At 55.2% G+C, this 21,008-nt stretch overlaps 1 protein-coding gene across 1 annotated transcript in view; it reads left to right on the top strand.

Moving 5' to 3' along the window:
* The first annotated feature begins 303 nt into the window (after positions 1–303).
* Positions 304–21,008, top strand: part of NID1 (nidogen 1) — a 40,694-nt gene continuing 19,989 nt past the window's right edge. Inside the window, exons 1-9 of the mRNA XM_059677541.1 lie at positions 304–576; positions 9,316–9,615; positions 10,593–10,819; positions 12,285–12,658; positions 16,025–16,174; positions 17,444–17,695; positions 18,245–18,445; positions 19,389–19,622; positions 20,327–20,470. Of these exons, the coding sequence (XP_059533524.1) occupies positions 346–576; positions 9,316–9,615; positions 10,593–10,819; positions 12,285–12,658; positions 16,025–16,174; positions 17,444–17,695; positions 18,245–18,445; positions 19,389–19,622; positions 20,327–20,470 (2,113 nt within the window). The 5' untranslated portion in view covers positions 304–345. The remainder of the gene's footprint in view (positions 577–9,315; positions 9,616–10,592; positions 10,820–12,284; positions 12,659–16,024; positions 16,175–17,443; positions 17,696–18,244; positions 18,446–19,388; positions 19,623–20,326; positions 20,471–21,008) is intronic.

Here is a 21,008-nt window from a genome sequence, read left to right as displayed (position 1 = left end):
CCCACGACTCTGCCCAGACCCCGGACACCGTGCGGGGCCGGCGGGCGGTCTGTTCCCACCTCCCGTCCCCGCAGCGGCCGTCCGGTGGGGTCCCAGCTGGTTTCGGGGCTCCCTGCCTGGGGCGCCCACCGCCCCGGGGGACCAGCGCTAGGGGCGCCGAGTCGCCCTCCCTTCTACCCAGACAGTGAGCGGCTGGGGCGCGCCCAGCCCGCGGGCCGGCCCTGCCCCGGCCCCTCTCCGCCTCCCCCCTCCCCGGGGAGGGGCTGCCGGGGGCGTCCGGTTACGTCCCCGCCCTCCAGCCTCCAGCGCCGAGCCGCTCGGGCAGCGGGACCGCAGTCGGGCACCATGTGGACCGCGGGCGGCCGGAGCCGGGCTGCGTGGCCGCGGGCGCTGCTGCGGCTGCTGCCGCTGCTGCTGGCGGGCCCGGGGGGCTGCCTGCGCCGCCACGAGCTCTTCCCCTTCGGGCCGGCGCGCGGGGACCTGGAGCTGGAGCCGGGCGACGACCGCGTCTCCCCCGCCCTGGAGCTGAGCACGGCGCTGCGCTTCTTCGACAAAACCGACCTCCGCTCGGTCTATGTGAGTGCGCCCGGCCCGGGGGATGGGGGGCGCGGGAGGCCGAGCGGCCACGGGAGGGAGGAGGCCAGCGGCCGCGGCCCCTGCGGAGCCGGACGGACGTGGGCGTCGGGGGCGGGGACCGACCCGCCGGCCGCCCCTCTCCGGGCGCGCGCGCTCTGGGTCTCCAAGGCCAGTGCGCTCCCGCCTCTCGGCCCCGAGGTCCCCATGGCCCCGTCGCTGCCGTCGAGGAACTCGCCCCGCGTGCGCGGCCCTGTGCGCACCCCGCTTCCTCCCTCCGGGACCCGTTATCCAGGGACCCTGCTATCCATCGCGGCCGGGAAGGGGGTCTCGCCATTGGTCCGGAGCCTTTGGGGACGGGGCCCTGGCTCGGTGGAGGCGCAGCGCGCGCAGCGAAGGACAGGACCGCCGGGCAGGGAGCGGACGGGGCCCCCACCGGGGTGTGCGACTCCCGCTCCGTCTTAGCCACGGTTCTGCTCTCCAGTGGAGCTCGGTTCAGCCCAGAGTTCAGGGCTGGGGAAGTTGGGCTCCCCGGCGATCCAAGGTCCAGTGGGCGAGCATGGTCACCAGGGGGCCCCCCATGGGCGTGGGGCCAGGCGACCTCGGGCTCTCGGGGCCCTGGCGTGTGAGTCCCGGCCTTTGGGGGCGCTGCCTGCCCCAGCCGCGCACCATGTGGATTTCATATAAAGCGGAGCGCGCGTTCTCAAAGGGGGACCACCCAGCAGAGTCTGGAGTGGGTCCCGCATGGGGACGGCTGTGCGCCCTGCCCACTGCGCCTTAGGGCACACCCCCGTGGAGATTGTCGCTTCGCCTAAAAAGAATGAGACTTGAAGCCCGGCCGGTGTGGCTCAGTGGTTGAGCGTGGACATAGGAAGCAGGAGGTTCCCAGTCAGGGCCCATACCCGGTTGCGGGTTCGATCCCCAGTAGGGGGCGTGCAGGAGGCAGCTGACCCATGATTCTCTCTCATCCTTGATGTCTCTCCCTTCCTCTCTGAAATCAATAAAAATATATATTTTTAAAAAGAATGAGAACTGAGAACTGAAAACCTCCACCTGCAGGGACAGCCGCCCAGCTGTTGACTGCCCTGACCACCTTGGGCCCTTTGGTGAAGCCTAGAAGAAAGACCCTTCTTAGAATAATGTCTCCAGATGCATGAAATAAAACCCACAGGATGGCCGAGGAAATCAATTATGTTGAAATACAGATCAAAAGAGTAGAACAAAATTTATGTGATGTTATAGATGTGTTTCTTTAAAAAAAAAAAGTATATACTATTATATTGATTGGTTGCCTCCTGCACGCCCCCTACTGGGGATGAAGCCCTCAACCTGGGCATGTACCCTTGACTGGAGTGGAACCCAGGTCCCTTCAGTCTGCAGGCCAACGCTCTAACCACTGAGCAAAACCGGCTAGGGCTGGAGTCGTGGGCATTTCTATGAGAAAGAATCCCAGCGCTTGCTGTGATCTTATGTCTGTGCTAGAGGCTGGGTTCCTGGGGGACTGACTCTGAGATGCTGCACAGCAGGCAGGTTATTGCATTAGGGGCGCAACTCAGCTCCACACCGAGGGGCTGAAGAGGGCTGAGCCAGGGGAACAAAGGTCTCAGTCCCTATAAAGGTCTCGGCCAGCCTCCCCTCCCCCGTTGCTCTGAAGGTGGGATGGTCTCCTGTCCCCAGGAGAGGGCCCAGCCTCTGGGCCATGACAGCGATCAGTCCCCGGATAAGGGCTGAAAGGAAGGAGGTGTGACCCTGGGTGACGCCGCATTCTCAGGGGGTGACGGGGATCTGGGGGTCCCAGCGTCGACCACGTTCCGTAGTCGTGTAGATGCGCGCTGAGCTGGTGGACACCCTCGCGGGCGCTGCCTGAGACACGGAACTGACAGGGCGTGTGAGCAGGACCCAGGTGGTCTGCACAGCTCTGGGCACCAGCCTAGAAATGGGCAGGAACACCCACGGAGAATAAAACCATGATCTGACCCGCCTCTCCGCCCGCCCGTGTCAGGGACTCCCTCGTTGTACATTGTTTAATTCTCCAAACAACTCCCCCGGTGGTTGTCTTTTCCGTTGAAGAAATGGTAATAACAATTAGTCATTGCTCCAGGCCATCCCGCCGTTCAATGCCCAAACTAGGATTCCCTCGCCAGTCTGTGTCTGACTGAAGCTTTCAGGCATCAAGCCCCACGCGTGTGGGGATGGATGGCGGGGTTGTTGCCGGCTGGGGACGCCGGGAAGGCTTACAGAGCAGGTTCCTTGAAAGGTCGGTTCCGTTTCAGTGGGTGGAGGGGGCATGGAGAGGCTGTTGCAGGGGGGAGGGACTGCCAGTGCATGCGGCTGGGACCCAGCCTGGCATGTGCCCGGAACTGGAGGCAGGCCACGTCTGGCTATGGCTCTGCTGGCTGCCAGGGCGAAGGAGACAACGGCCAGGTCATGTCCTTTAGGTGGTGTTTTTCCCCTGCCAGCAGGGAGCTGACTAAGGGGGGACAGTTTGGCCCTGGCAACCGTCTCCTCCCCCGGCAACCTTCCCCCCCGCCAAAGGGTTCGCATCCCCTGATGATCTTTGCCTGAATCAATAGTGAGTGAAGGTTGCCAAATGGTGTGTTTTATGTTGTTTGTGTCGTTCCCATCATCCTTCCGACATTTATTAGCTGGCATGCTTCTGTCAGGAAGAGCGTCCCCTTGCCTTCCGAAATCATTAAAAATATATTTGGGCGGGGCGGGGGGGGCGGGGGGTGGGGACGGAGAGCGATCCCTTGCCACTGGGCCCTTGGAGGTATGTTGACGGATGGTCATTCCGGAAAGGCGATGAGTGCCGAATCCATTCCCCATAGCTTCCCTCTAATTTCAAATTAAGGGATTGCGTTCGCGTGAAGGGATTCGTGTCACCCAGGTGAAGGAGGCGTAGGGCTCCAGGTGGCGCAGGTAAACCCAGGTGTCAGGTGTTAGGAGGGCACGTACCGGCCGAGAAACTGGGGATTTGGACAGCCCTCCCCCTCCGCCCCCATCGTCTCCTGTTGGGGAATACCGAGGGGCGGACATGGCTCCTCTTCTCCGACAGACACACAGAATTAAAATGTGAAGACCCTCCAGTATTTGAACGCTGGGAGGTCATCTTAGGGAATCATTTCCTGCAGAGGAGACGGGTAACCCATCCTAACTTGTGCGTTCGATAGGAACTGGATTAAGTCGCAAACGTTGACTCATCTCTTCACGATCACCCCTAGGTTGTCCCTTTTATCGACTCATCCTTTAAAAAAAAATATATATATATATATATATATATATATATATATATATATATATATATATAATATTATTAATTTTTTACAGAGAGGAAGGGAGAGGGATAGAGAGTTAGAAACATTGATCAGCTGTCTCCTGCACACCCCCTACTGGGGATGTGCCTGCAACCAAGGTACATGCCCTTGACCGGAATCGAACCTGGGACCCTTCAGTCCGAAGGTCGATGCTCTATCCACTGAGCCAAACCAGTTAGGGCTCAACTCATCCTTTGGTTTCCATTTCTAATTCAAGCCAGAGCCATTTCTCTGGCTCTGGGGGGTTTCATGGAAACTACAGTGGGGCCTTGACTTACGAGTGTCCCAACTAACGAGTTTTTCGAGATACGCGCCGTCTCTCGGCCGATTTTTTGCTTTGCGTTGTGAGCTAAAATCCGGTTACGAGCCAGCTTCAGATACCCCATCGCTAGCTGGCGCAGCGAACGAACGTCACAGTGAGCGCCACCACATCAGCCCAGCATCACGTGTCTCACTCGTTCACTTTTTGATTTGACAGACGAGTAATTTGAGTTACGAGCTCCGTCACGGAACGAATTAAACTCGTAAGTCAAGGCCCCACTGTACTTGTAATTTGGACTCGAGAGTTTGGCCTGGCACCTGGAGTGTATATAGTAGATCCAGGCAAGGCCTGTCAGCTGAAACGCACTTTCTCTCCGGTGATGAATGAATGCGGTGACACTGATGCTTGGTCTGCTGGGTTGAATGAGGTACCTGGAGTGACGATGCTTTAAGAACTGCGGTGGGTCGGACCCCAGGCCTCTCGGGGTTCGAGGCTGAAATCCACCAGCCTCCACCTGGGCATTTGGCAATTTCCACGGCTCCTTTATCAAGTTTTTCTTTTCTCAGACCCTTTTAGCTTTCCAGCCTTTTCTAGCTGTGCAATCTCTAACCTGGGCGCCATCCCAAGTGGCTTTGCAGCCTCCATGACTTTTGCTCCCAATGTCTCTTAAGTCGGCGGCCCAAATATTCCGGAAAGTGCAGCTCAGGGGCTCCCGCAGATGTGGGTTTAGGTCTTGGTTGCATCCCTTGCTCGCTGTCCCTGGGACATGAAGCTAAATTACGTCTCCAGTCATTTCCTTGTCTACTTCAGATACCCGAAGAGAGGCATGGCTGCATGACATTTTTAAACAATGCGAATGGCATCAATAAGCGGCCTCAGATTTAGCAGCCTGTAAAGTTTGTTGCCTCGCCCGGCTGGCGGGGCTCAGTGGTTGAGCATCGACCTATGAACCAGGAGGTCCTGGTTCGATTCCCCGTCAGGGCACATGCCTGGGTTGTGGGCTTGATCCCCAGTGTGGGGCATGCGGGAGGCAGTTGATGCATGATTCTCTCTCATCGTTGATGTTTCTTTCTCTCTCTCCCTCTCCCTTCCTCTCTGAAATCAATAATATATATATATATATATATATATATATATATATATATATATATATATATGTGTGTGTGTGTGTGTGTGTGTGTGTATGTGTATGTGTGTGTGTGTATTTTTTTAAAGTATAAAGTTTGTTGCCTTTCCATGCTTTCCCCTACATTATTTTACCTTAAGTTGGTGCTTCCTCCCGCCCAAGGAGCTCGCTTTTGCAACCTCAGGACTGTCATTGTCTTCTGGTGCAGCCCTTTGTATTTCTAAGAGGCCCCATTTGTTTCTCATTTGCACCGACCTCCCTCGTTCTCTAACCAACCACATCTGTTTTGGCCAAGGCTCTCCCGCCACCCCCCGCCGGCTGCTTTCTGCCCTGGGGACCCGGCCAGGCTCATGTAAACGTAAACGATGGTGGTTGTTTCACTTCAGTGTGCCTTTTACCGTAAGGACGCCAACATGCCATCGGTTTCATTTTATTTTTTAAAAGTATCCTTTTATTGATGTCAGAGAGGAAGGGAGAGGGAGAGAGAGAGAGAAACATCCATGATGAGAGAGGATCATGGATCGGCTGCCTCCTGCACGCCCCACACTGGGGATCGAGCCTGCAACCCCGGGCACGTGCCCTGACCGGGAATCAGACTATGACCTCCTAGTTCCGTGCTTGGCAAACTGCGGCTCGAGAGACACATGCGGCTCTTTGGCCCCTTGAGTGTGGCTCTTCCTAAGCCTTAGGATTACCCTAATTAAGTTAATAACAATGTACCTACCTATATAGTTTAAGTTTAAAAAAATTTGGCTCTCAAAAGAAATTTCAATGGTTGCACTGTTGATATTTGGCTCTGTTGACTAATGAGTTTGCCGACCACTGTCCTAATTCATAGGTTGATGCTCAACCACTGAGCCACCCCAGCCGCGCCCATGGCATTTTTTAAGTGGCACCAATGGGGACCAGAAGGCAGTGCTGGTTGGTGCCTGCTTGCGTGCGTAATCCTCAGGCTTCCGCATTGTTTCTGCACTCAGGGCCCTGTGCCTGGGGCCTCAAGGCTCTGTAACGTCCCATTAATTCCTAACTCTGCTTGCGCCTGCACCTTCTGCTCATTATCACAGTCTGGCGCACCCAGTGCGGTGAACATTCCTGGAAATCCGCGGTGGGAGGGGGGGCCCCGGTGGGATGGGGGCAGGTCTGGGAGAGGGGGAAATTCAGAGGAATGCCCAGGCCCTTCTCCGGATGGCAGGATGTTAGCGTTGGCTCACCTGTAAAAGCCGGCTGTCCTTTCCCGCCAAACTGTACATCAGTCGTGTTCATTGTCTTTTTTTTTTTTTTTTTTTACAAAAATGTTTTATTATGGAAAATCCCAAACATATGCAAAAATAGACTATTAGAACACATTCCTGGGGATCACCCAGCTTCAACAAGTATCGATTTATGGCTTGTCTCTTATTTTAAAAAGTATATTTTTATTGATTTCAGAGAGGGAGGGAGAAGGAGAGAGAGATAGAAACATCAACAATGAGAGAGAATCATGGATCAGCTGCCTCCTGCACGCCCCCTACTGGGGATGGAGCCCACAACCCAGGCATGTGGCCTTGACCGGGAATCGAACCGACACCTCCTGGTTCATAGGTGGATGCTCAACCACTGAGCCACACCGGCCCGGCAATCTATGACTTGTTTTGATTCATTTCTATTCACCTATTCCCAATACCCACCCTCACCTAAATGAGTTATCCTTAAGCAGATCCCAAATAATTTTATTTCATTCTAAATATTCCAGCATGTGTCTCTAAAAAAGTGACTCTTTCTTTAAGAAATACTTTTAGTGATTTCAGAGAGGAAGGGGGAGAGAGATAGAAACATCAATGATAAGAGAGAATCATCGATTGGCTGCCCCCTCCTGCATACCCGCCGCTAACGGTGTGTCTGAAGAATAAAGTTTACGGGGTTGGGGGGGGCGGCGGGCAGTTTAAAGCTAAGAATCCCATGAAACTTCCGGCTGTTGTGCATGACATGTATCTGTGATGTCATCTTTCTTGGTGATGACAGACCGCGGAGCTGACGATGCAGGAACACCAGCTGAAACCTATTGTCCAACCCTGACACTCAGGAGCGTTATCTGGGCCCTGTCCGGAGTGTCCGCAGGGCTTCGAGGCCGAGGGCTGAGAGCATTTCTTGTGGGAATAGGAACATTCCTTGGCCCAGATTCTCAGTCATAAAAGGCCCTGGCAGTCTTCTCGAAGACAGATTTTTAGAACGTGAGCTGTCTGTATGTGGCCCTGTGTGTCACTCCCCCCGGAGCAGCTGGGGATTGCCAACTCCTGGCATCTTGAGCGAGCGAGCCCTTTCCCACGCTCTCACCCGCCCGCCCGCCCAGCTGGGAGGTGTCGGAATGGGGGTGGGGCCGGCCAGCTGGGCCAGCTCATCCCTGACCCCTCCTCGCAGCCCGTCCGAGTATTGCAGAATCTCCAGGCTGGTGCCAGGTGATGATGGGAAGTGTGTCCCCAAGCAGCTCACAGCCCGGGGAGCTGGGTGAAAAGGGGGGTGTGCAAAGTTCACTCCCAAAACTCTCTGTCCCCGGCTCCACCCCACGGAGCCTTTTCACCCGGTTCTGGGCATGTCGCAAGGGCCGGGTCTTCAGTTCCTGTCCTTTTTTATTTTTCTTTTTTTTAAAGACGTTTTTATTGGTTTCAGAGAGAGGGAGAGAGACATAGAAACATCATCATTGATCAGTTGCCTCCTGCACGCCCCCTACTGGGGATCGAGCCCACAACCCGGGCATGTGCCCTGACCGGGAATCGAACTGGGACCTCCTGGTTCATAGGTTGATGTGAGCAACCACTGAGCGACACTGGCCGGGCCAGTTTCTGTCCTTTTTGTCTACCCCTGACTCCTCCTCCAGGAACGAGGTGTGAAGTGGCTTAAGGGTAAGGATGCGGGTGGAGGAGGGAGGGAGATAAGTGGCCTGGACAGATCTGGGCAGTCCAGGCGAGTCCCTTCTGCCCTGGCGTTTTTCCAACCACAGCCTCTTACAGTGCAAGCTGAGGGCCATTTGCTACGACTCTCCCATCTGATTAGGGATTTTAAAAAAATACATTTTTTTAATTGATTTCAGAGAGGAAGGGAGAGGGGGATTGGCTGCCTCCTGCACGCTCCCCACTGAGGATCGGGCCTGCAACCCAGGCCTGTGCCCTAACCGGGAATCGAACCGTAACCTCCTGGTTCAAAGGTTGACGCTCAAACCACTGAGCCATGCCGGCGTCAGGGATTTTTTTTTGTTATTCTCAGATTCTCGAAGTAAACAGACCCATGCAGTGGGTTCTATGGCATCAGTGGGTTGTGCACGAATGAGGACATGAGCAGCCTGGGTTTCTGCGGGATGAGAACGGTGACACCCGTTCCCAGGCAGGGATACCTGATTTCAAGAATGCTGCACCTCGATGAGGAGGCCGCCCATGGGGACGTGGGCTCCCTGCGGTCACATCCCGATGTCGCCCTTACTGGTACCTTTGGAAAACTCCATGTGCTTCCCTCGTTTTCTTCATCTGAAGAATGTGGATACTGCCCAGCCGGCTGGCGTGGCTCCGTGGTTGAGTATTGACCCATGAACCTGGAGGTCATGGTCACGGTTGGATTCCCGGTCAGGGCACATGCCTTGATTGCGGGCTCGATCCCCAGTGGGAGGCGTGCAGGAGGCAGCCGATCGATGATTCTCTGTCATCATGGATGTTTCTATCTCTCTCTCCCTCTCCTTTCCTCTCTGAAATGAATAAAAGTATTAAAAAATAAATAAATAATGACGGATGTCGAACGGCTCTTTGCAGAACACAGAGCAGGCACCTAGGGGAGCCTGAGACCCTGAGACCCTTAGTGTCCAGGGGGCGGGGACTGGAGGATGCCAGCATCGAGCTGTGCCCCTTCCACCGGACTCTGCCCAGGGAACAGGTGCCGATTCCCACCATCAGTTGCGTGGTTTCGATCCGGTGGCACCTGACTTCGCACGGGCCCCTGTGACCGCATCCTCCGAGTGGGCACTCCGCCTCCCCCATGGAAAGGGGGCTCCTTTGAACTCTGCTTCGTTTCGACAGGTCACCACGAATGGCCTCATTGCCACGAGCGAACCCCCGGCCGCAGAATCCCACCCCGGGCTCTTCCCGCCGACCTTTGGGGCCGTGGCGCCCTTCCTGGCCGACCTGGACACCACCGACGGCCTCGGGAAGGTCTACTACCGCGAGGACTCCTCCCCCGCCGTCACCCAGCTGGCCGCCGAGTGTGTCCAGAGGGGGTTCCCGGGAGTGTCCTTCCAGCCCGCGAGCGCCGTGGTGGTCACCTGGGAATCCGTGGCCCCGTACCGAGGCCCCAGCGAGGACCCCGCCCAGGAGGACAAGGTGAGTGCGCACCCAGGGACCAGGGCGTGGAGCCTAGCAGCGGCCGTGGCCTGGCTTGTGCGACTCAGAGGTCCGGCCTGTTGCGTCGCTGATGAAGAAAGAACTGCCGAGGCAACATCGGGTCATGGTGGGCTGATACCTCCAGCTCCGTATCTGCAAGGCTCGTGGTCTCTGTCTCAGGGGTGACTGGGTTGAAGAAAGCCAGTTCCAGCCCTAACCGGTGTGGCTCAGTGGATAGAGCGTCGGCCTGCGGACTGAAGGGTCCCAGGTTCGATTCCAGTCAAGGGCATGTACCTTGGTTGCGGGCACATCCCCACGTAGGGAGTGTGCAGGAGGCAGCTGATCGATGTTTCTCTCTTATGGATGTTTCTAACCCTCTATCCCTCTCCCTTCCTCTCTGTAAAAAATCAATAAAATATATTTAAAAAAAAAAATGAAGTCTAGCTGTAGAAGCCCACAGTCTATCTGGGGAGGCAGAAACCACGGGCACCATGGGAATGTTTCAGACAGGAGTCCTCCCACGTCCAGGTGGGCATCTCTGGTGAAGAAGTAGGTGGAGAAGCCGGCTCCAGGTCTGAGTTACCCTTTGGGGACCAGCCTCGGTCTCTCGGCCCCACCATCATTTAATTTTCATAGGATGACACAGTGGGGAGAAACTTGAAAGGCCCAAAGCATCCATTCCCACGTGGATGGAGATACAGCCACCTCTTCCTAGGACCGGTGGGAGGGCTACGTGGTGAGGCAACATACGACGGGCCCGGCATCGGGAACGCAGTCCTTACACAAAGGCCCTTTCCGACGGGCCAGCCTCAGGGGCGTGGAAGTGGCGCTTTCCTGGAAATACCTAAAAGCGCTGCTTCTAGAATAAGTTGGGGGGACACCGCCATCTTCCCACATGGGGCGTCCGGTCTGCTGCAGGGCCCCTGGGAAGATGTGGCCACTTGCCTGAATGACTGCCTTTTGACTCGTCTTCGCAGAGAAACACGTTCCAGGCGGTCCTGGCCTCCTCCGGTTCCAGCTCCTACGCCATCTTCCTGTACCCCGAAGACGGCCTGCAGTTCACCTCGACCTTCTCCAAGCGCGACCAGAGCCAGGTCCCCGCCATGGTCGCCTTCAGCCAAGGGCTGGTGGGACTCGTGTTGAGCAGCGACGGGGCGTATAACATATTTGCTAACGACAGAGACTCGATCGGCAATTTGGCCAAGTAAGTGTCTGCCTTCCTTCTTCCGTAGACACTCCCTGAGAATAAGCATAGCCCGTGATTATCTTTTTTTTTAATATATTTTATTGATTTTTTACAGAGAGGAAGGGAAAGGGATAGAGTTAGAAACATCAGTGAGAGGGAAGCATCGATCAGCTGCCTCCTGCACACACCCTACTGGGGATGTGCCTGCAACCAAGGTACATGCTACATGCCCTTGACCGGAATCGAACCTGGGACCTTTCAGTCCCTAGGACGATGCTCTATCTACTGAGCCAAACCGGCTAGGGCTCGTGATTATCTTATTAAGGATGATATAATGGGCATCACAGAACATTCCCTAAAAAATTCCCTTGGGTTGCAGTGTTGGATATAGTTTTTCTATTATGTGGGACTTTTTATTTTTGTGTTTTTTGTTTTTACTTTTTATTTATTTTTTAAATTTTGTTTTATTGCTTAAAGTATTACAAAGAGTATTACATATGTCTCCTTTTTTTTTTCCCCCTTGACATTCCCCTGGCCTCCCGTATCCCCCAGTGTCTTGTGTCCATTGGTTATGCTTATATGCATGCATACAAGTCCTTCGGTTGATCTCTTACTCCCACCCCCGACCCTCCCTGACCTTCCCGCTGTAGTTTGACAGTCTGTTCGATGATGCTCTGCCTCTGTATCTATTTTTGTTCATCAGTTTATAATGGTCTTTATTATCCATAAATGAGTGAGATCATGTGGTATTTTTCCTTCATTGACTGGCGTATTTCACTTAGCATAATGCTCTCCAGCTCCATCCATGCCGTTGCAAATGGTAAGAATTCCTTCTTTTTTACAGCAGCATAGTATTCCATTGTGTAGATGTACCACAGTTTTCTAATCCATTCATCTGCTGATGGGCACTTAGGCTGTTTCCAGATCTTAGCTATGGTGAATTGTGCTACTATGAACATAGGGGTGTATATATCCTTTCTGATTGGTGTTTCTGGTTTTTTGGGATATATTCCTAGAAGTGGGATCACTGGGTCAAAATGTTGTTGTTTTTTTTAATTGATTTTAGAGAGGGAGAGAGAGATAGAAACATCAATGATGAGAGAGAAACATTGATTGGCTGCCTCCTGCACGCCCCCTAGTGGGGATAGAGCCTGCAACCCAGGCATGTGCCCTTGTCCCGAATCGAACCTGGGACCCTTCAGCCCTCAGGCCTATGCTCTATCCACTGAGCCAGACCGGTTAGGGCAGAACGGGCCTTCTTTCATCAGAGTAACGCCATCATGGCTAACAGAGCATGATGAATATTTCTTAGCATTCTAGCTGGCCCCCAAGAGTCTGTTGGTGCCCCTAGCATGATGACCACACATGTCCCAGCCGGCTCTCCCGCCCTCCAGGCCCCTGGGTTTCAGGTGGACACGGATCCCTGGGCTCCTGCTGTCCGGGGAGCAGGGCCTGTTGCCCAGAAATGTGTCCTTTCTCGTAGGAGCAGCAACTCCGGGCAGCAGGGCGTCTGGGTGTTTGAGATCGGGGGCCCCGACACAGCCAGCGGCGTGGTGTCCTCGGACGTGAACCTCAGACCGGACGACGGAGAAGACTACGACGATGACGAAGATTACGACTCGGTGACCAGTCTGGGCCCGGAGGACCTGGGCACCACACCCTTCCCCTATGAGACCCCGAGGAGGGGAGACACCGGCACCACCAGGCACCGAGTCTTGTCCCCCAGCCGCCCGGCCACCGCCAGGCCCGCCAGGCCTCCCACCGAGAGGACCCGGTCCTTCCAGCTACCCGGGGCCAGGTTCCCCCAGCAGCACCCGCAGGTCATCGATGTGGATGAGGTGGAGGAGTCGGAAGTCGGTAAGCCTGCCGCTGTTGCCGTGAGAATACTCTAGGGCGCTTGGGTTTCTGGACACAGGACAGGTGCTGGAGCGGGTCTGAGGTGTGCGTTCTGGGGTGGGTTGTGAGGGCGAGAGCTGGGAAGTAGGGGTGGGAGCTCACAGGCTCCGTGCCTTTGATGTTCATCCTTGCCCGAGGATATTTTTCCATTGATCTCTTAGAGAGAGTGGAGGAAGAGAGAGGGAAAGACAGAGAGAAACATCGATGCGAGAGAAACACATCAATGGGTTGCCTCCTGCACATGCCCCGACTAGGGCCCGGGCCTGGGAGGAGCCCGCAACCGTGGCATGTGCCCTTGACCGGAATCGAACCCGGGACCCTTCGGTCCGCAGGCCGACGCTCTATCCACTGAGCCACACCGGCCAGGGCCCTCTGGTCCGTTTTAGGGGAGAAAAGAGCTTCAGAAGTATTTTGAAAGTCAGATTTTTCTTATTTGTGATTTCTGAGATCAGAAGTACACTCGGCCACCTGAAAAAACATTGTCGACGTTCCTTTGGCCGTGGACACAGTTATCTTTGACATTTATTTCCTCTCGGCTTTGGCACGAGAAGAGTTCATTATTCCCAGCTCCGGTTAGTTTCAGAGTCGGTCTGAGAAGATTTTAAAATACAGAACAAGTAGGTACTCCCTTCTCCCCCACCTTCCCCCCCCCGAGACCTCCCTTTCTAAGTGCACTATCTTCTAGTCAACTGTATTCTATCAGGTTTTTGCTACATTTTGAGGGAAAGCCAGCACGCTTTGATTTGTCTTGTAAAAGAAGCCGAAGCTCAACTGTGTTCACTCGTTTTTGCTCTTCAGGGTGACTTATAATCCATTGAGATTCATGTAGGTGGGATGGGCCAGGCCTTTAAATAATGTTTAACGAGACTCTACTGTTTCTGTTACGAAGGTATCCATTCCACATAGTCACTCACTTTAAAAAAATATATAGATTTTTTTTATTGATTTCAGAGAGGATGGGAGAGGGAGAGAGAAATAGAAACCTCAATGATAAGAGAGAATCATTGGGGGGAAAAAAGAGAGAGAGAGAGAGAATCATTGATCAGCTGCCTCCTGCACGCTCCCTACTGGGCATTGAGCCTGCAACCTGGGCATGTGCCCTGCCGGGGAATCGAACCGGGACCTCTTGGTTCATGGGCCGATGCTCAACCACTGAGCCACACCGGCCGGGCCTCACTTTTATTTCTTCTTACTCGTTCTAATTTGTCTCCTGGCGATAGCCACACATGTTTGTTCTTGTGTCTTCCGAAGCCTGGACGAGAGCTGGGGGCCAGGGCCAGTGAGCTTGTTGCTATCTTCCAAGGCTCGGGAGTGGAGACGTTGACCTTGCGTGTCCGGACCAGGACGTGGGTCCGTGTCTCGGGGCTCCCCACCCTGCACCCTGGCTCTCCTGGGGTGATGCGGACATCCCGGCCTGCGTGGCGCTCGGCTCTTGCAGCTGGCTTCAGGGGGCTAGCTCCCCAGATGTGTCGGGTTGTTTACTCCCAGCTGTTGCGATCTGAGCTGTCACCCGATCGAGGCGTCTCTGACATTCTCCCTCGTGAAGCCGTCCTGTTGAAATGCTGTCCTATCTGACGCCAACGGCAACATATGGTGGTGCATTGCTCGGTATTAGTCCACGCCTAGATTTGGACCCGACATGTGCCTGAAACAGATGTTTCTCTGTCCCTCTATCTCGGTTATTTCGCTGTTTCTGGCGGGGAGGTCAGCCTTCCGCGGCCCGCCGTGCATTCCTGGCGTTATCTGAACAGTCACCCACAGATACGCAGGCCATGGGGACCCACCGGGCGCCGGGCCCTCGGCTGGACTAAAGCAGGCTGCAGTCACGTGTGTTCAGCGTGGGGGCCCAGGGTTCCCGACGCCAAATGCCGCCTCCACACACACTGGAAATTTCCTCCGGGTGTCTGGGACGCATAGAACCTTCCTGGTTTAAACTTCACTTGTATCTTCACTCCGAACAGTCGGTTATAAACCGGATCGCTCCCCGCTGTAAAAGTCCACCCCCGACATGTGCTTTTGAGCTTTCTTTCCAAGTCAGTTTCCTCTGGATTATGGAGTATAACGAGTCCGTTCCTAATTCTAACGAATTGAACCAAGGAGGTAGAGTTTTAAAAGTAGGCAGAATTCTTTTTGTTCCTTGAGTGAAAGGAATTGAAGACGTCTTTTTAATCAGCTTTTTTTTTTTAAATCCTCATCCGAGGATATTTTTCCATTGATTTTTAGGGAAGTGGAAGAGAGAGGGAAAGATAGAGAGAAACATAAACATGAGAGAAACACATCAATTGGTTGCCTCCTCCATGCACCCTGACCAGGGCCCGGGCCTGGGAGGAGCCTGCAACCGAGGTACGTGCCCTTGACTGGAATCGAACCCAGGACCCTTCAGTCCGCAGGCCAACACGCTATCCATTGAGACAAACCATATAGGGCCTAATCAGCTTTTGATCATAAGAGCTTCTTAGTTATTGCCTGGAGAGAAGAGGCAAAATAATTTCAAAATACTCTGAAGTCATTAAAATGGGAAAATTAAAAAACAGTAAAAAAAACAAAACCTTAAGGCCCCTTTAAAATGTGAAGCTGACCTTTTTGACTCGTCAGAGGGACACCAGACTGAGACAGCTGTCTGATGGGGTGACCTGAGACTGATGCAAATTAAATTAGAGCCCTTTTTAAAAAATATATTTTTATTGATCTCAGAGAGGAAGGTGGAGGGAGAGAGAGAGAGAAGCATCAATGATGAGAGAGAATCACTGATCGGCTGCCTTCTGCACGCCCACACTGAGGATCGAGCCCGAAACCCGGGAATCGAACCCTGACCTCCTGATTCATAGGTCAACACCCAACCACAGAGCCACACTGGCCGGCCAGATTAGAGCACTTTTTGATCATTCACCTGTGATTTCTACACTCCTTGTAGCCCAGTGGTCCTCAACCTTCCTAATGCCGCGACCCTTTCATACAGTTCCTCATGTGGTGACCCCCAATGTCATTGTTACAAATTGAACATCATTAAAGCATAGTGATGAATCACAAAAACAATATGTCATTATAGATGTGTTTTCCGATGGTCTTAGGCGACCCCTGTGAAAGGGTCGCTCGACCCCCAAAGGGGTCGAGACCCACAGGTTGAGAACCGCTGTTGTAGCCCCATGTGCGTGGGGTGTGACAGATGGAGCCACCACACCATTTACGTGGCTCCAGGCGGTGAGTCCGGACCCTGAGCCGCCTGGCCGAGTGCCATTATCCCTGCGGGCTGGGGGGCCCTGTGTGACCCCCTCCTGCTGCTGAGTCCCGAGACCTGCTCACAGGTGCCCTGTGCTTCCTCCGCAGTCTTCAGCTACAACACGGATTCCCGGCCCACGTGCGCCAACAGCCGACACCAGTGCTCCGTGCACGCCGAGTGCCGGGACTACGCCACCGGCTTCTGCTGCAGCTGCGTCGCCGGCTACACCGGGAATGGCCGGCAGTGCGTGGCCGAAGGTCTGCTTTCTGTGCTCATTTGTGGTCCGGGAGGAGGGCGGGCGGCCTAAATATTTTTATTGGTTTCAGAGAGGAAGGGAGAGGGAGAGAGAGAGAGAGAGAAACATCAATGATCAGAGAGAATCATGGACCGGCTGCCTCCTGCATGCCCCACACTGGGGATCGAGCTGCAGCCCCGGCCTGGGCCCCGACGGGGAATGGAACCGTGACCTCCTGGCTCAGAGGTCGACGCTCAACCCCTGAGCCCCAAACTCCAAACTGGATCCAGCTGTCACTTGCGGACCAGGCAGTCTCTACGGTCGTGAGAGCCCAGACACAGTTTACTCAGCGTGCGTCCCAGGGGAGCCTGCGGCCATAAACTCGAATGAAAACAAAAGCCACAGAAACCCCGCCGTACGGAACATTTGTCCCTTCGGATGCCAGATGGCCTCACGTGTCACGGGCCGTTTTCTTTGTGTTTCGTGAGGAAATGCAGTTGCTTCCCCAAGTTCGACTCAGTAAAACTTGGAAGCGCTTTCCTGTTTTTCAGATCCCCTGCCATCGCCGTTTTAATTTGCTAAAAAAACAAACAAACAGCAACGAACAGAAACCGTGTTCCCTTCTGGGTCCTAATTCGATCCAGGGAGGGTGGTTGTACTGACTTGGGCAACGAGAGAGGATTTCTGTGTCCGTGTGTTCATTTGGGGGAATGTTTTCAACATCTAAACGTATTTCCTTCCAAGTTGCACCGCCCAGGGGTGGTGTGCCTGAGCATTGCATGGGGCTTGGCTTGGATACCCTGGGAGAAGCTTCCAGAATCAGCAGCAAAACCTTCTCCAGGCGTGGCCCCGCGGCCTTTCCCGAGCCAAGCGTCCGAGCCGGGAATGCTGAGTGTGCTTGGCAGAAGCTCGGATCGGACGAACCGTCCGGCCCCACGTTTTAACATCCTATACACGCCCTGGAGGAGTCTCATGGTTTAATTATTTGTTGGATTCTTGCTACTTTTCTAAAAATTTTATTGATTTCAGAGAGGAAGGGAGAGGGAGAGAGAAACATCCATGATGAGAGAGAATCATGGATCGGCTGCCTCCTGCACACCCCACACTGGGGGTGGAGCCCACAACCCAGGCATGTGCCCTGACGGGGAATCGAACCATGACCTCCTGGTTCCTAGGTCGACGCTCAGCCACTGAGCCACGCCGGCCGGGCTTGCCTCTTGCGCTACAGGCCCAGGGCCTATCCTGTTCTTCTCTTATGAAGGCCTGGCGTCTCCCTTGGTTTCCCTCGCAGGGTCCCCCCAGCGAGTGAACGGCAAGGTGAAAGGGAGGATCTTCGTGGGGAGCAGCCCGGTCCCCGTGGTGTTTGAGAACACGGACCTGCACTCCTATGTGGTGATGAACCAGGGGCGCTCCTACACGGCCATCAGCACCATCCCCGAGACCGTGGGCTACTCCCTGCTCCCCCTGGCCCCTGTCGGCGGCATCATCGGGTGGATGTTTGCGGTGGAGCAAGACGGATTCAGGCACGGGTTCAGCATCACAGGTATTGACATCACCCGTTAAAGTCCATGGCCCGGGGGTGGGGTGGGGGTAAGGGAGATAGGGACTGGGGAGGAGTGGAAAGGGAACTCCAGGTCTAAGGACAACTCACTGACAAGCATTTTGTTCTGGGAGAAAGACCTGGCGGTAAGAGGACCAGTCTTCTTTCATGAATAATATTTACGAATATTCTAAATAATATTTAGAATCCTGCCGGCCTGTCTAACCCATCCTAAAGCTTGGGTATTTCTCCTTGTCCCTTCTCCTCGTGAGTTGAAAATGCCCGTCTTCAGCACAAGCCCTGAGCCAACCCATCTTGGAGGTTGGTCTGTGGCTGGGAGGCGGCCTCTCTCTGCGGGTGACTCCGTGGGGCCCCCTGGGTGCCCCAGCTCTGTCCTCGGGGGTCCCCAGCCCCATTCCTACCAACACCCCCTGAAGCACCCACAGAGGAGGTGCGACTCCACGGCCCCTGACCAGCCCTGTGAGCCCAGGGCGGGCGCCGGGGTGGCCGTCTCTTCTGACGGCAGAGTGACCGAATGACCTTGCTTTCCAGGGGGCGAGTTCACCCGCCAGGCCGAGGTGACCTTCGTGGGGCACCCGGGCAAGCTGGTCATCAAGCAGCGGTTCAGCGGCATCGACGAGCACGGGCACCTGACCATCGACACGGAGCTGGAGGGCCGCGTGCCCCAGATCCCGGTCGGCGCCTCCGTGCACATCGAGCCCTACACGGAGCTCTACCACTACTCCCGCGGCGGTGAGGGCACCCCGGGGCCCGAGGCTCCCAGTGCCACGGGGACAGCCCGCACTGCTGCCGTCCCCTGGGCCGCAGAGAGCGAAACGGGGGTGATACCTTAGTAACATCGCCTTTCCGCACTGCCAGACATCATATCACTCCCTCCAGAGAATGTATTATTTGTTATTTATTTACTTTAATTTTTATTCATTTCAGAGAGGAAGGGAGAGGGAGAAAGAGAAACATCAATGATGAGAGGGAATCATGGATCGGCTGCCTCCTGCATGCCCCACACTGGGGATGGAGCCCACAACCCGGGCACATGCCCTGACCGGGAATCAAACCGTGACCTTCTGGTTCATAGGTCGACGCTCAACCACTGAGCCACGCCAGCCAGGCGTCCACTAGCCTGTAATCTTTAGTTTGGCTCTGGGCAGCTTAGAAACTTAGAAGCACTTGATGGGGGGGAAAAGCAACAAATATTACTGATGCAAATAAGACCCATAACAGTAGGGGAAATCCAGGTAGCAGAAGGAGTCCCCATTGGAAATAAACGGTCTTGCCCTGGCCGGTGTGGCTCAGTGGATAGTGTCTGCCTGTGGACCATAGGGACCCGGGTTCGATTCTGGTCAAGGGCACATACCTTGGTTGCAGGCTCCTCCCCAGCCCAGGCCCTGTTTGAGGCAGGTGCAGGAGGCAACCATTCAATGGGTTTCTCTCCCATCGATGTTTCTCTCTGTCTTTCCCTCTCTCTCCCACTCTCTGAAAACCAATGGGGAAGTATTCTTGGGTGCGGATTAACAACAAGAAATAAATGAACGGCTCCATTGCAGTCTCCCCTGGAAGCATGGTGTCTGGGGAGACCTCCGGCGGGAGGGGTCTGACCCTGAAGGAGGCCACCGCACCCTCACGCCCTCTCACGCCCTCTCCTTTCTCTCCCCACCCGTGTCCCTCCTGCATCCAGTGATCACATCCTCCTCCACGCGGGAGTACACGGTGTCGGGGCCCGCGGCCCCTGCGAGCATCCACACGTACCAGTGGCGCCAGACCATCACCTTCCAGGAGTGCGCCCACGACGGCGCCCGGCCGGCCCCGCCCAGCACCCAGCAGCTCTCGGTGGACAGCGTGTTCGTGCTGTACAACCAGGCGGAGCGGATCCTGCGCTTCGCTCTCAGCAACTCCATCGGGCCTGTGCGGGGTGAGGCGCAGCTCCCACCGGCCCTCGTGCGCCTGCGTCTCGGTGCTCTGGGCGTATTCTTTTTTATTTTTTTTATTTTACTTTAAATATATTTTATTGATTCTGTACAGAGAGGAAGGGAGAGGGATAGGGAGTTAGAAACATCGATGAGAGAGAAACATCGATCAGCTGCCTCCTGCACATCTCCTACTGTGGATGTGCCCGCAACCCAGGTATATGCCCTTGACCGGAATCGAACCTGGGACCTTTCAGTCTGCAAGCCGACGCTCTATCCACTGAGCCAAACCGGTTCAGGCAGGCGTATTCTTTTTTAAATAAATTTTTATTGATGTCATAGAGGAAGGGAGAGGGAGAGAGAGATAAACATCAATGATGAGAGAGAATCATGGATCGGCTGCCTCCTGCACGCCCCCTACTGGGGATCGAGCCCGCAACCCGGGCATGTGCCCTGATTGGGAATTGAATCATGACCTCCTGGCTCATAGGGTGATGCTCAACCACTGAGCCATGCTGGCCAGGCATGATTTTTGTCAATTTCCGGCAAAATTGCCTTACGGTCTGTTCTGCATGGGATCTGATGGGGAAGATGCTTCACCGGAGCATCCGCCAGCTGCTCCCCTGTCCCCGGACCGCGGCCTCCACCCGCTTTCCTCTGTCGGGGGAGCGTTCTGAGGACTCACCTCTCAGTGTCTCTGTCCTCGCAGACGGCTCCCCGGACGCGCTGCAGAACCCCTGCTACATCGGCACTCACGGGTGCGACACCAACGCGGCCTGTCAGCCCGGCGCCGGGAACCAGTTCGTCTGCGAGTGCGCCATCGGCTTCCGGGGGGACGGACGCACCTGCCACGGTACAGCCTCTGCTCAGCCGCGGGGGTGGGGTGGGGTGGGGTGGGGGAGGCCGCGGGGAGGTGTCCACAGCCTGTGGTCCAGATGGCGCGGGAGGGGACGAGGCCCCGAGATGAGACTGGCATGCCCAGGCGTCCCCTGGCACCGTGAGGGGCACTGCCCCTTCCAGATGCTTTGACTCTAAGCAGCAGAGAAGAACCTATGAGGCCACACCCCGCACAGGTGCAGAGGGGAGCTGAAGCCAGCGCTGCACGTAACCTTGGAACATGACGCCCCCAGGCACGTTGGTGTGAACTACAGCGGCTCACCCTTTTTTAGAAAATATTTTTTTATTGATTTCAGAGAGGAAGGGAGAGGGAGAGGGAGAAACATCAGCGATGAGAAGGAATCATGGATCGGCTGCCTCCTGCACGCCCCACCCTGGGGACCGAGCTTGCAACCTGGGCGTGTGCCCTGACCGGGAATTGAACCGTGACCTCCTGGTTCATAGGTCAGGGCTGGACCACGGAGCCAACGGGGGCCGGGCCAAAGTCGCTTTTT

Source organism: Myotis daubentonii, chromosome 20 (genome assembly GCF_963259705.1).
Source record: "Myotis daubentonii chromosome 20, mMyoDau2.1, whole genome shotgun sequence".
NCBI lineage: Eukaryota > Metazoa > Chordata > Mammalia > Chiroptera > Vespertilionidae > Myotis > Myotis daubentonii.
Note: the sequence above shows the minus strand (reverse complement) of the source record. Positions and strands in the feature narration are given on the sequence as shown.